Source organism: Psittacula echo, assembly GCF_963264785.1.
Source record: "Psittacula echo genome assembly, chromosome: 3".
NCBI lineage: Eukaryota > Metazoa > Chordata > Aves > Psittaciformes > Psittacidae > Psittacula > Psittacula echo.
The window spans coordinates 8101278-8116245 of record NC_137736.1 but is presented as its reverse complement, the minus strand read 5'-3'; the positions used below and the strand labels follow the sequence as shown (position 1 = coordinate 8116245).

Here is a 14968-nt window from a genome sequence, read left to right as displayed (position 1 = left end):
TTTTGTGGGCAAAGTTGGAATACATTCATGCTACTTCTTGTCCAATTTTCAGAGGGGCTGAAAAGCTTCCATTGCATCATAGCTTATAAATTCATTAAAGTCCATAATTTAGCATGGTCCATTGAAAACTTCCTGTCAGAAGAGGAAGTATGTAACTGTTTAATTTAGAAAATGATTCTGCTTCTCTCATCCCTCTGTTTTCTCCCCCATAGGACTGGGCTAGACGTAATTGGAGCTCAGTGGGAAGAAAAGTCATGGTTCAGCAGGATTTCTTTCTTTTTTTCCCTTCCTTCTTCATTAATTTACCTGGTTTATCTCATACTGTTATGTAGCTATTGGGTGTTCCTCTCCCCACCAGTCTTCTGGCCACACCAAACTACTTCCTCAAACAGTGTTGTCAGTTAGACTAGGAGCTTGTTTCTGCAAGTAATTTAATTTCATAATGAATAAAGGGAGGGAAAAGGGTTCCTTGGCCAAAATACTGTGCTCTTCTGGGTTTATAACCAAGTCACCTGATTCCACTGGAGGTATTCATGGTCAGGGTCTTATTCTATAAGTTTTAACTAAATATACATAAAGAGAAGTTGTGAACATGTTCAAAGGTAACAGTGAAAAGTGTAAATGCTGATAGATTTACCAGTGACAGCTAGATAACCACCCACCAATTCAGCGTATTGCTTAATGTGTTCTGTGTAAATCAGATATTGCCTTTGTAACCATGAACTTACTCCACCTACACCTGAATTATTTCTTTGAACAGGAATTCGGGATACCACGTCAAATTTTCTGTCATGAAAGTACCTTGCTGGGTGTTCAGTTGCTGTGTGCATTTGATTCAAGAGCAGTCTATTTTGTTTTGTTTATGGCCTTCTTATTCTCTGTAGCCGTATGATACAGAGATGCATTACCAAGTGTCCTGAACATACTGCTTGCAGCCTTAGGCATTAATAAAATCCTACCTCTTATTCAAGAAAAAAAAAAGTGAGCAGCACCTTCTTCTAAAAGGCCTTTTGGGAGCACTAACTGGTACTTCTGGAAGAGACAAAAATCCTAACGAATAAGGTTTCATTTTGTTTCCTTCTTTAGGACACTTTCTTTCCTCTGGTCAGATTTCTTTTCGTACACAAGTATCCAGATTACCTCTCCAGACCTGTTTGTCCTCTACACTGTCAAAATCAAATCTTTGACATTTATTGCCCATTTAAAATGTAGCCCTTCATGAGGTTACACTGCTCAGGGGAAGCTGGCTCCACATAACAGATACACAGCAAATTTGCAATCACTTACAGAGAAGGGCTTTAGGTTGCAACTTAAGGAAGTCCGTCTTGAAAATGGAGCACTGCATCTCTTCTTGCAGGTTGATTGCCACTTCAGCTGCTGACACACAACTATGTATATAAGCCTCAGAAAGCTAAATTCCAATGTTGCTGGTTTGCCAGCTTTCAGATCTGCTCAAAGTATCTGTGTTCTTGAACCTCATTGCTTGCTGTCCTCCTGAGCTGTATGTCTCAGCATGGAAAGTCAGCTAGAATTAGTTGCACTAAAAGTAGCTATTGGTTATCCATGTATATCATCTGTGGCCAGTGAGTAGCAGCAGTAACTTGGTAGGGAATAGCTAAGATCAAGGACAAAGTAATAGATCTGCAAGGAGAAGCCCTGAGGTTGCACTTCAGCATGTAACATCTCTGAGGTGATCCAAGTGTAACTTGTGATCTGAGTTTAATAATGTCAAATGTCCGCAGGAGTGAACAACTGAGAAGCTCTTTGTCTGTAAAAAGAAAGGGACAGGGCACTCAGCCAGCTGAAGAAGCAGAAATGGTTGTGCCTTCTAGACAGCTGCTCATTGTCACTTGGAAGTGGCCACCTCTGCTAAATAAGTGTGCTTTAAAAACAAAAGGAATCTGACTGGGCAGCCTTGGTCTTGTTGGGCCACAAGGAATGGATGTAAGACGTTTGTTCTGGAAGTAACTCTTTGATTAGTGATTAGTAAGCTAGGTTGTGGGGGATGCTTAATGCAATGGAAATTAAGGAGGAAATGTGGTACTGGGTATAGCAGATAGATGACCATCTTGACCCTTTGAGAAATACTGATGGGTTTTACAGACTTGGAACAAATTAGGAAAGAAAACTGTTAAAGTGGGCAAGAGCACAGGACAAAAAAAAGTTAATGATTTGATGTATTCACTCAGCAAAGGATATGATTTGGGATTACTATATGGATCTGGTTAAACTTGTTTGTGAAAACTGTGTAATGGGGAGTAGTTGGCTTTGTAAGGGAAACAATAAATACAGGACTTGCAAGACTGTTAGTCCTCCAGGGATTTTCAGCCAAACTGCAAGAAATATTTCTTGAGAAAAAAATATTTTTATTGAAAATAAGCTATTATATTCTTTCAGAACACAAAAGTAGCTGGAATTGACACGAAGTGTTTAATGGATTAGATAGCTGGTTTTCAGAATTAGAAGTGATTGTGGCAATCTTGGAGGTTGGTTGGACATACAGTTCAGGAACCATCACTGGCTGCGAGTTCTGTTTGTTGGACATAGAATTATGGTTTTCTAAGTTTTGTAGGATTTTTATCCTGGGGGATCTGGGGGAGATGACACTGCTAAGAAACTGCTGACTCCATTGGAAAAGAGCTAAGCTGCTTATTAGCTGTTCTCTTTCAGGAAGCGGGGGCATTCCTGAAGTACGTCATACTCTTGTCAGATGCAAACTAAATTCTTTACTAGTTCAAGTATACACCGAATAAACTGAATGGTTTGAAACCCTGTATATTTTATTTCCCAGATACGTGGTTAGATTCTGAGTGAACTCCTTTAAAAATGAAAGGGCAGAAGAGCTCCTACTTTTTAAATGAAAACTGTGTAAAGAGGGACCTTTGACAAAGGTCTTCCTTGTGGTAGCACAATAAATGCAACCTAACGCAATAGGAAGAAACTGCAAATCAGTTGACAGGTTGATACAAAGATGAGATGTCTTTTCTGTTTCGTTTCTATTTCCTAGAGGGATTGCCTCTCTCTGTAGTACTGTGGGAAAATAAAAGTCCTTGTGGGATTGAATCCAAGAGAAAATGTGTTACTGAGATTGTTACTGACCCACACATCAAGACGATCATAGTAATCAGGAGATGTTAAGTGAGATGATGCCTTATGCTAAATAAAACTACAGGAAGCATTTGATTCTTTTGGTTAAAAAAGGCATCTTTTGGGAAGGAGGCCTTTTCCAATTAAATACATTTCCTATTGGAATCCAAAAGATTCAAAGATTAATATTTAGTTCGATAAAATGCATGAGGAAGATCAGGCTAAGATCTAGATGAATTAAGCACAGTAGTTTGTGTCCTTTTTGAGGATATTCTTACACATGGAGGAAAAAAAGTCTAAATAAAAGTGGTCACACTGATTTTAAATAATTTCAGTCCTGAAAGAATCCTCTAGGATTCTTGAATGGAGTCTTCTTTTGAAAGTCTTCAAAATCATGTTTTGAATAGGAAAGTCATAGAATCATAGACTAGTTTGGGTTGGAAAGGACCTAAAGATCATCTAGTTCCAAACCCATCATGATTCCAAAATCATCAGCAGGGACACCTCACACTAGACCATGTCACCCAATGCTCTTCCAACCTGGCCTTGAATACTGCCAGAGGTGGAGCATTTACTACTCCTCTAGGCAGCCTGTTCCATTGCCTCACCATCCTCACAGTAAAGAGGGTTCCTTATATCTAACCTAAATCTTCCCTGTTTCACTTTGAATCCATTACCCCTTGTCATACCACTATGGTCCCTGATGAAGAGTCCCTGTCTGGCATCCTTGTAGGCCCCCTTCAGATGCTGGAAGTCTGCTCTGAGGACAGAACACAATGATTCCTTACACCAGTGTATAGTAACATGTAGCACACATACATGCCAGAAAGGAAGCATAGAATAGGCCTTTATTTTGCTGGTATCGTATACATCTTCACTTCTTCCAGTTTCTTTGTATCTGAAGTTATGCAATCAAAGTGATGGAGTACTGTAGCTTAATGAGTAACCACATTTGAGCTGATGCATGGTGACCAACCAGATGCAGCAATTACGTGCCCCTCTTGCCAAGTAAAACACAGTAGCTTAAACCGTGTTTAAGTCTGATAAATGATTTGTAGTTTAAGCCTAGTACCTCCTGATTCACAGGCTAACATACAGTCAGTTACTGCAATTTGGGTGATGAATGTTAACTCATTAGGCTCTAGTTCTGATTTTTTTTCCCCAACTGAAACATCTGCCCTTCTGTGTATTTTCTCCCCCTTTTTTCTTCATGATATTCAGCAGTCTAGCAAAGGACTGTGTGTGTTTGCGAATTAGAAGTGAATGTAACTTGCTAGAACCCAGAACTGCAGATTCAAGTCTACAAATGCTGTTCAGATAATTTGGTGGTTTGGTAACTGATGTAATGTCAAAGCCCCTGATGCAGTGAAGCACACATGCAGTCTTGGCTGTGGAAGCAATGTCTGACGTAGCTGGATCAGTGAGCGCGTAGCTTTTTAAGGGAGTCCTTGTCAACACAAGTGCAACAGAGCACCATCTCCTCTCTGTCCGTGACTGGAAGAAAGGAATGAGAAACCACTTTGAACCAGATGGTGATGTCTTCTAAATGAAATAGGGGTCTTGAGCTTAGTATTTTCTATAAAGTTCAGTTTGCTCTTTGTGCCTTGCAGAAGGTACATTTGGTGCATCTTGTTGCACTTTGTCTTGTGACAGAGAAAATCAGCATGAGGAAATTAAAAGAAAAAAAGACTGCAGGAAAGGCAGAAAGAAGGGAAAGAGAATCAGCCTGGAATATTTATCTTTAACCACTGAGCTGCTACCTTGAAGTCAGATACCCCTATACAACTATACAACATTGACAACAGAAATAGTCTAATGTCTGTTAGCTAGGATATTACTGCACTTCAATCTGACAACAAAGCAATTGCCATTAACAATGCTAGTAATTCTTACTTGTTTGTAAACACTTTCTACTGTCTTCCATCTGGGTTGCTATATATTGTTGCAAGCTTTGAACATCTTAGAGAAGTTTTGAACATCTTGGAGGTGGTTTTTTAAGATGCTCTTAAATACCCAAACCTGCCAATACTGAGAAGAGTGAATCAAACATGTAAGCAAAGAGCAGAACATGGATCATCATAGCTAACTAGCAAGAGACAAAATGACATGAAAGAAATGAAAGAACGGCACATGCATCAGCAATGCTTGCCTCTTTTACTAGTCCTAAAATAAGTATTTGAAATGCCAAAGCTGAAGAATGTCTGTCAAGAAGCTAACAGGTATATGGACACCCAATCCTTCTCTTTCACCTGTAGATCAGTATTAGTTTTGATAGGACTGCAGAACTGAGGGACAAATGGACAAATTAAGCCTCAGTTCAGGCTGTAGTGTAGTTTGACTTCAGCTATTTCTCTTTTGCAGACAGGTCAGGGTCATTCAGACCTATTGGTGCCCCCAAAGCCCTGACAAGCTTCGTCCAGGCCCTCCACCCAGGCACCTTCTGCCCAGTGGCCCCGGTGCTCCATTTAGGGTTAGGCTCATGTCCCCTGTCTTCAGCTGAGCTTCCTCAGTGTGTGCCTGTGCTCAACCCTGTTCTTGCTGCCCCAATTTGCTCACTGGGCTTCCTGGGTTGACCTTGCTATGTCAGATGATCACCAGACTCTCACTGTCACCACCCCTGTCCTGGTTAAATACTGCACGACATTGTCCTGCTCAGGGAGGTCACTGTTCTTGCCTAGCTTGGATCTGTCTGCAGTCACAGCCTTGTGGAGCAGCCCAGCTCTTCTTGTCCCCTGACCCATTAGCTCAGGCTTCTGTGAAGGACCTGCAGTTATTATACCACCAGACATCTTGTGTTGCAATGGAGCTCAGGCAAGGTTAGGAGCAGTCTGATCTGACCTTAAATGGGTCTTGGGGCTCCTGGGATCTTAGGCAGAGAATATGGATGGAGGGCTCAGGTGAGGTTGGTAGGGACAATTAAGGGAAATGAGTGCATTCAGGGCCCTGATGCAGAAGAAATTAAGCTTGGGTAACTTACTGGCACTGGAAATGAGAAAGGCAAAGAGGTTTTGTAACTATTAATGTGTTACCTCAAAGTGTGGGGATGTCTCAAAGTTGTGGCATAGTGGACAGCAGTTGGCTAGTTTACATGTGTGTTCAACTCTGTTGTTACTAAAGCATTTTCTTTCTTTTTTAGAAAAAGAGTGGATAGGATCAAGAGCCCTTGTATGCTGCTTGACTGTAGTGCATTCAATTTATGCAGTGCCCAGAACTTTCCATTAGCCTGTCACTTCACCTTACTGAAAAAATAAGACAAAAATAAATGGTTTTCTGATCTCTAATACTATTTATCTCTATTGATTTTGAGAAAATAGACATATAAATGCAGAAGACTAAAATCGATCCTGACTTCGTACTTCCAGGTTCCTGAGCATGCAGAACTTGCGTGGATTCTTGGGTGCTTAACTAACGTGCCACGTTTGCTACGCTTGCCCCAGTGGAAGGTATGGACAGTTTCATAAGTTCAGTGGAATTATATGGGAATTCAGTAGAACTACTGTCCTTAAAATACTTGTTATTTGTGATGTACCCACTGTATCTTGGTTACCCTTGCTTTAGGTTTAAGTCCTATGGCAGAAAAAGGAATATGTGTCTTTCCAGGTCTGTTGCTATCAGTAAACGTTTTCCTGCTGGAAGCTACAGCATAGTATTTTTTGCAGAGACTTGCACAAACTATAATAAATAGGAGGTTTGTTCTGTCTAGTTAAAGTGATTTTGCTAGATACTTGGAGTTATTTCAATGCTTCTTTAATAATGCAAAACAGCGACGAGATATTGCAGTGGAAACTGTGAGCCTTGCTGATGAAGGAGTTCCATAAACAGCTTTTGTTTTCCTACCATGAAGAGTGGTGGCTCTGTACTTCTTATGGGAGAGGGTGCAAAAGAAGCATATGTTGGAAGAGGAGTATAGAAATTATAAACATTAAAAACGTGCTGAGTGATAAAGTTAATGCACCTTAAATGTTTGCCTTTACAAATTTCAAATGTTCATCTTTTTAATCTTAGGACATGAGCAGCAGGACTACATCAATGAAGTTCTTGCATTTAATTTCCTTGTATTTTATTTAGGCATTTTGTAAGTAGAAAAACCAAAAAGCAGGAGAGAGAAGTATCAAAAAAGGAAGAAAAAAAACCTATATTAAGAGCAGTTTGGCTGGCAGAGTTCAGAGCAGTCTTAAATACCTCCAGATGTTTGCTTTCTTACTGTTTTTCTTCTTAATTAAATAAAAACAGTAAAACTTAAATACAGCAACCAGCGTTAATGCAGGGCATAGATTAAAGCCAACCTTTTCAAACCTGAGGTTCTAAAGTTAAGCTTTTAAATCCAACTTTGACTGGATTGACTTTCCAAGCCCACAGATAAGTGTTACAGGTGCTAGGCTTTGCAAATTAGGTTCCCTGAACCTTAGGCACTTAGCTTCGTGGACAGAGACAGAGGGTGAGAAAAACCTAAAGATATTTGAATAGTAATGATGAAATAATGAAGATTTTAAGGGGCTTAGTGTATTTAACTGTTATTTGTTAAAAGCAAGAAGTAGATACGCCATTGCTAGAACAGAATTAGAAACAGTAGCCTGACTACTTTGAATTTAATGATACATATCCTAAAGCAATGTGGATTTGAATTCATTTCTATATCCTAAAATGATATGGATATGAATTAATTAAAATCACAGCCTCTGATACTATTAACCAAAAACATGATTCTGCTCTGTTTTTGTTTTGCAAACAGATGAAGTGTGCCAGCCAGAATAATGAAGGAACTGTTGGGTTGTTGACCTACCCTGTGCTTCAAGCAGCAGATATTTTGCTGTACAAGTAAGAGGCAGAATGTGAGCCCATGGGCAATGTCTGTTCAGCTGCATTGGAATGAATGTCTGTCAGGTCAACATGCTAACTTCTGAAGTGGGGGAGCTGGGTGTGATTAGATCAGAAAATTGGAAATGGATGACAGCTTTTTACCTCTCAAGTGGCTGGTTCAAATCTAGCCTGGTTTGAAAGCAAATGACAGGGCTGTAAAGAGAAAAAGTTGATCACTTCAAAATAATTATTAGGGAATTCTAACCCATTCATGCTTAATTATATATATTACATGTTCACACACATACATATACTTTTTTTTAAGTAGTTATGCCTTATGCAGTATACTGCAGAGATACTTAAACTGGCTGTATATAGCATACCCATCTTAGTGTGTCATTCTATGTAGGCCTGTTGATACTGGTGAATAATTTACTGCATCTTGTGGTACCTGAGCTAGTTCAATTTCTTTTGTGCTGTTCCATGTGGGTGGAAGTACACCCTGGTTAGGGACGGTTGACTCAGCATGCCCAAGTTTGTAGCCTAGCTGATAGAACTTGTAGTGCATTATTTTAAATTGCCTCAGTAAATAACTGTTAGAGACAATGCACTATGTATTAATGATTTTTATGTTCCAAGCATATGTGCTTTCTGGAATTGTTCTGAAGTTGTGAATATTTGTTGGGACAGAGAAGTCATACGGAACTACAAAGACTTTAGGGACTTTAGGAGGACAAAGTAACCAAGATTAGCCAGTTGTTAACCCAGAAAAATGTAGCTAGAGAAATTTAATCTGAAGTGATCATTAGTAGAGAAAAACAGTAATGTCAGAAGACCAGTAGATGGTATTTCTAATTCACTTGATTTTTAATTAAAACTAGTGGGAAGCAAGCAAAAGTCAGAATGAATTTGAACATTAAAATTCTCTTCAAAGCAGTGAATCCCATTTGATTGTCAAGCAGTATTTAAGAATGAAATTTAGACAACTTTATCAGAAATCACCTTGTTTTGGTTGAGGTCAACCACCTATGTTATCTCTAATAAGATCGTGTGATTCCTTAGTGAAGCCTGTGATTTGTTTGCTACTATGTGTATTAACAGCAGGCTGTCCAGGCAGAGCAAAAAACAAGGAAGTGAAAGAGAAACAATATCTCTTTGAAGAAATTTGCATAATATCTCTAATTAAAAATGTTTTAATGTGAAAACATAATATAGGGAACAAGAATCAGGAAGAAATGGAAACACAGGAAGAGCATGGCAGTCATGAAGAAGAGTTAAGAACTGGAGGGTGGGCAAAACAGTACTGATTCAGATGAACCAAGAATTAAAGAGACAGGAAAATGGACAGAAGGTAAATATATGACAGAAAGGAATAAAAATAGACCTAGAACAGAAATCTATATGTATATGTATATATATATATAAAAGCAGCAAGGAAAAAGACAAAGAATCATAGAACCATAGAATAGTTACAGTTGGAAAGGACCCCAAGATCACCTAGTTCCAACCCCCCTGCCATGGGCAGGGACACACCACACTAAACCATGTCACCCAAGGCCTCATCCATCCTGGCCTTGAACACCGCCAAGGATGGAGCATTCACAACCTCCCTGGGCAACCCATTCCAGTGCCTCACCACCCTCTTAGTAAAGAATGTCTTCCTTATATCCAATCTAAACTTCCCCTGTTTAAGTTTGAACCCGTTACCTCTTGTCCTGTCACTACAGTCCCTGATGAATAGTCACTCCCCAGCATCCTTGTAGGCCCCCTTCAGATACTGGAAGACTGCTATGAGGTCTCCACGCAGCCAAAGAATCATGCAGGAGCATTTATAAAGATAATATGTTTTCTGTTTAGTGGCCAACTTTGTGAATATGGAACCATTTTGGCATATGGAAACATTTCTCTTGACCTGCTTAAGGTATATTGATAATGGTAACTGATTTTCTTTCTGTTAGTTGTAGGCCACTGGGATTTCCTATTGGCTACTGTAACTGTTTTTAGGTTGCCTTGCTGATTGTTTGGTGGGCGATAAAGGTGGACAAATTGATTCCTGGATGTCAGCCCAGTAATTCAGGATCAGAAGGAAGGAGTACCGTGTTGAACCGAAATTTTCTGGGAATTTGAAAGATGCATAGTGAACTTTCTTACACTGGAACAGATCCAGGATTCAGAGCTTAATACCCCACAAGCCTTAGGAAAAAATCAGCTGGGGAAGGGAGAGTAATCAGAAGCTGGCAAGACTTCAAGTCTGCCTCATCTCAAAGAAACAGACATTTTTAGTGAGCATGATTAACTGTGGGAAAGAATCACCAGGGGAAGTAGTGGATTCTTCACCTCCTGATGTCCTCTGATGCAGATTGTGTTTCCCTCCAGACCTGCATTCAAGCTATTGAGTTCAATGCAGAAGATCAGTTGATCCTTTGATCCTAACAGTTCTCATCTATGAATGATAACACTTGTGGCAATAGAGGCACTGACCCACATGATACTTATACAGTGGTGACCCGTGAGGAAGAACTGCTCTCTTCTTTTCTTCCCTTGATAAATCCACAGTACTAACTTCTCAACCTGAGAAAACAAGGCAAGGTGCTTGTGCTTTATGCTTTGCAGATCTTTCTTTGTTTGCAGGCTGTAACACATGCTCTTTGATCTCTAAAGAGACAGCAGGAGATAATACAAAAACCTTTCTTTGAGCTGAATTTAATTATTTGTTCTTATTGCTATCTTCACTGTGTATGTTTTCACAAAAGGCTATTTTTGCCCTTGGAGATGTGCTTCTGTTCAGCACAAAAAGCAGGCTCATCCTGGGATACAGTCAGTTTGGGATCTTGTTGCCATATCACCTATATCTGACTTGGACTGTGTGGCTCAGTATGGCCCTCAGTCATGACAGAAGCTGTGACAGTCTTGAGTGACATTTCAGCAGAACCAGAAAGCTTTACTGAGTTTCCTGTATCTGTCTTTTATTAAAAGGTCGACACATGTTCCTGTTGGAGAAGATCAAGTCCTGCACCTGGAACTAGCCCAAGATATAGCACAACATTTCAACAAGAAATATGGAGAATTCTTTCCTGTGCCCAAAGCCATTTTAAGTGAGCTGGTCTTGGTTATTTATTTTTTTTTAATTCCTCTTTAACTGCACTTCAGGGTTGAATATGGATTTAAATACTCTAGAAATAGTTTCAGGGACCAAGAAGAGGGAGCAAGCTGATGCTAAGTGAGTGGAAAATTAAAAACTGACAACAAGACACTAGAGGCTGTGAAACTGAACTCCCAAGATAGACATAAGGCATTACAAATCCTCAGTAGAGGAATGTATGTGACGTCTGATATTCTAGTCCGGGGGGGCTGTGTGCAGATTCACTCTTCAAGTGTTGAACCTTTTAAGAGTGGGGTCTCTGCTCCATCTTGCTAGTTCAGCAGACATGTAAGCAACAGGACGAAACCTCTAGCAAGCAGAATTCTTCAAGGTCTGAGTGGTAGATGTTTACATTAAGCATGCTAAACAGCTTGAAGGTACTAAAAATCTTTGAAGTATTTAATATATACTTGCATATTTCAGTAAGGGTCTCTTACAGAGCTTAGACTTTCGGGTTTTGATATTAGACTCAGGGAGACTTACAAGGAAAATCTTATCAGCCATTAGGTCATAGGCCGGGGGGTGAGGAGGAGTCAGATGGCGCAAATGGCATGTTTGTTAAGAAACGTGAAGAACTGGGCAACGAAGAAGCATTACATCTTTGTTGTAAGTAATGTAGAGGAATGCACAGCAGAGACCTTCGCCCCAAAAGGGCAAGGAGCTCTCACCTTAGAAAAGACAGGCAGTAATAAACCTTTCTCACTTTTCAAGCCTCAGTGACAAAAATGGTGTTAGACTCAGAATGGAGCTCAGAGAATACTCGATATTGCAAGCTCTGCAGTTTCTAATAAGCAATTCAATACTAAGCACTGTTGTGAGGAGCTGAGTGTAGCTTATGGTGCAGGTGAGGCTGTTTCCCGGGAAATAAAAAGCTCAATCTGAAGAAAAGATTTAAAAAAAAGAACTTTTCACTTTCCCTGTGAAAAGCATACCTGCATAGGTTCACAAGTATATGCAAAGCAATGAAATCTCCTCAATGAGTGAAGTTAGGGACCTATTCAGACTCATGAGCTGCAGGCAGTTAGATTACATGGACTCCTTCAAATTTACAGAAAAGAGACAGCCTCTTCCAAAAGGTGATTCAGAACAGAGCACTTTGTAGGGCAGTTTGAATTGGACCCTGGAAGAGCACTTACTCTTTCGCTGAATACATAAGGCTGTCTATGAGGAGTGAGTAATTTAGTTGGCTATAGTAGGTGTCTAAAAAACAACTGGTGTGAGCACTTTCTAGATGAGTGATACTTCATGTACTCCATGAATTATGTTTCTTAGTAAATGACTGAAACAGTTTGGTTTGATGCTTATAAAGTACTTTTCAGTATACCCTTAATACTGCTATTTCATGTACACACATCCATCTCAATAGATAGTATGATACCCACACCTTTCTAAGCTGAACAGAGTCTTCCTTGTAACAGAGCTGATTAGTGGTTAGTTAGGAAACTTTTAATAACTGTCTTTATTGATATTTAGGAGAATTGCCAAGAGATTTTGGGTGAAAAAACTTCCTCAAGTAAGGAGATTAACTGTTCTGGGATTCTTTTTTGCCACTGGATTTAACCTGTTTCTCCACTGTTAGAGAACCCTTCAATAATGTGCAGTCCATGCTGTCTAGGTAGCTTGTCCCCAGTGCCAGAAATGCAAGGGAGGAGAGAGTTTTTGAGGAAAATCACTATGTAGCCACAGAAAATATTAGGAACTGTCCCAGCAGAAGTTTCTACTTACCAGGAGGGGAGAAATGCATTTAGATTTACATTTAGTTTACAGGGGGATAAAGGTAGCTTAGGAGGACAGAGAGGGCATATGGACTAAATAGGAGTATATGTGATTGTGCTCACAACTCATTTTTAAGCAAGGAGGGCTTGCCCATGGGGTGCTGGTCAGGCATTGGAACAAGCTGCCCAGGGCAGTGCTGGAGTCACCATCCCTGGAAGTGTTCACAAAGTGTGTAGACGAGGCCCTCAGTGCCATGGGTTAGTGGTGGCCTTGGCAGTGCTGGGGAATGGGTGGACTTGATGGTCTTAAAAGTCTTTTCCAACGCAATTGATTCTGTGATCATGCTGCTGCAAAGTATTCTTCTAGCAACTGTCATAGGAAAACATTGCCTCGGTGTGTTCAGAATTGTTCATAATTATTCCCTTTTCTTTTTTCTTAAGGTACTACAAAGAAAATAAAATCCCTCAGAAACCCAGCAGTGAAGATGTCCAAGTCAGACCCGCAGAAGTTGGCCACTGTGAGCATAGCAGACAGCCCTGACGACATAGTGCTGAAATTCCGCAAAGCCGTGACTGACTTTACCTCGGAGGTGACCTACGATCCAGCCACTCGCCCTGGTGTCTCCAACCTGGTGTCCATCCATGCTGCAGTGACGGGGCTTAGCATTGAAGAGGTACTGCACCAATCTGTTGGTCTGGACACTGCTCAGTACAAAATGGTGGTAGCAGAGTCCGTGATTAAAAAATTTGCACCTATCAGGAATGAAATCAAGAAACTCCAGGAAGACAAATCCCATCTGATGAAGGTTTTAGAGGATGGAGCAGTGAAAGCCAAAGAACTGGCTGCCCCCATCTATCAAGAAATAAGAAGACTGGTGGGATTTCAGTAGACTCTGATGAGTAATCACAAGGACTTTTGTTTCCTGGGACACGCATTTTGATATTTGTATCTTCTTAATCATTTTGGTTTGAAACAAAAGCTTTTTTCCTCTGGAAAATCCAAGTAGAACATTGAAGGTGTTTGCATTAAAAAATGTTCACAAAACCATATTTCCAATGGTACCAGCATTAAGCTTGTCTGAATAGTCAAAGAGGGAGAGCAGAAGGAATCACAATTCATGGAGAAATCGTGCAAAACCAGAATATAGGGTTGCCCAAATAGGGTTTTGGTTTTTCCATTGGCAACTGCAAGAAGCTGAAGTACAGGTGAGGTGATCAGAATCTAGCAGAAAGATCTGTCATCTTCTGAAAAACATCCTTACCTGTGCATGTGAGCTCATTACAAACACACAACTCATCCCATTGGTAGTTATTCAGCTTTGATATGGTGGTTGAATGTGTTCTTGGATAACCAGAATAAAAGCCCAGGTGATGAAGAGAGAACTTACTTCTCCCTATTTTGTCTTCAAACTCAGTGTGATTTTGTATCTGCATCTAGATGGTGTGAAGTGTGTTATACAGATTTCCATACTCTAAACCTCACTGTAACTACTGTGCTAGATGGTCCCTTTGATACTTTTTCCAAAGAACACAGATAGTGGACTTGAATTTCACTTCTGTCACCTGTGCCATCCTTCTGATCAGGTCTAAGGTCCTTCAGTGGGAAAGGACATGTGCTTCGGCTGCTGCTGTTTCACCTGGTGTTCGGTTTAGCAGGGAGCTCCAGGATTTGCAGTTCAGCATCCTTTAGAAAAGGTACAGGGGGAAAGAATGTAATTCTGTGTGAAAGAAATCTTAGGTTGAGAAGTCAGAGGACTTTCTGTAAAATGTATAAAGTTACTTGTTTAGAAAATTGTGCTGTCAGAGCCAGAATGGGACTAAATATGTCTTTATGAACTCTCACTACTGAGCCTCAAGAAAACTCAGTGATAGGAGAATAGTGTTAGACTGCACTGATCGTAAGCCTCACAAGAGGTGAGACCAGGACCCACGGACCATGGTATTTGTTGGGGAATGTGTGGCAAAGGGAAATTGTCAAAAAGAACAGCCTCTTCCAAAGATGGGGTAGTAATACGTGTTAAAAGATAACTAGAGTCCTATGTGCCAGCATATGTAAGTGTATCACTGGTCTTAATGGTGCTATGTTTGAAATTGCTGTACTGTAATGTAAATTGAGTTAATCCTGTACTCTGGCATCTCATAGCCATGATATAACTATGACATTTGTCATGAAGGATTTCAGTCTTATACAACTCAGTAAAACTGGAGGTGGGAGGATGTGTCT

General features: G+C 40.2%; 1 protein-coding gene across 1 annotated transcript in view; it reads left to right on the top strand.

The window, feature by feature from the left end:
- The window catches only part of WARS2 (tryptophanyl tRNA synthetase 2, mitochondrial), a gene marked incomplete at both ends in the record, with an annotated part of 46689 nt that extends 33055 nt beyond the window's left edge, over positions 1 to 13634 (top strand). The window contains 4 exons of the mRNA XM_080612911.1: positions 6450 to 6530; positions 7820 to 7905; positions 10864 to 10982; positions 13186 to 13634. Of these exons, the coding sequence (XP_080469037.1) occupies positions 6450 to 6530; positions 7820 to 7905; positions 10864 to 10982; positions 13186 to 13634 (735 nt within the window). The remainder of the gene's footprint in view (positions 1 to 6449; positions 6531 to 7819; positions 7906 to 10863; positions 10983 to 13185) is intronic.
- Between the last annotated feature and the right edge of the window lie 1334 nt (positions 13635 to 14968).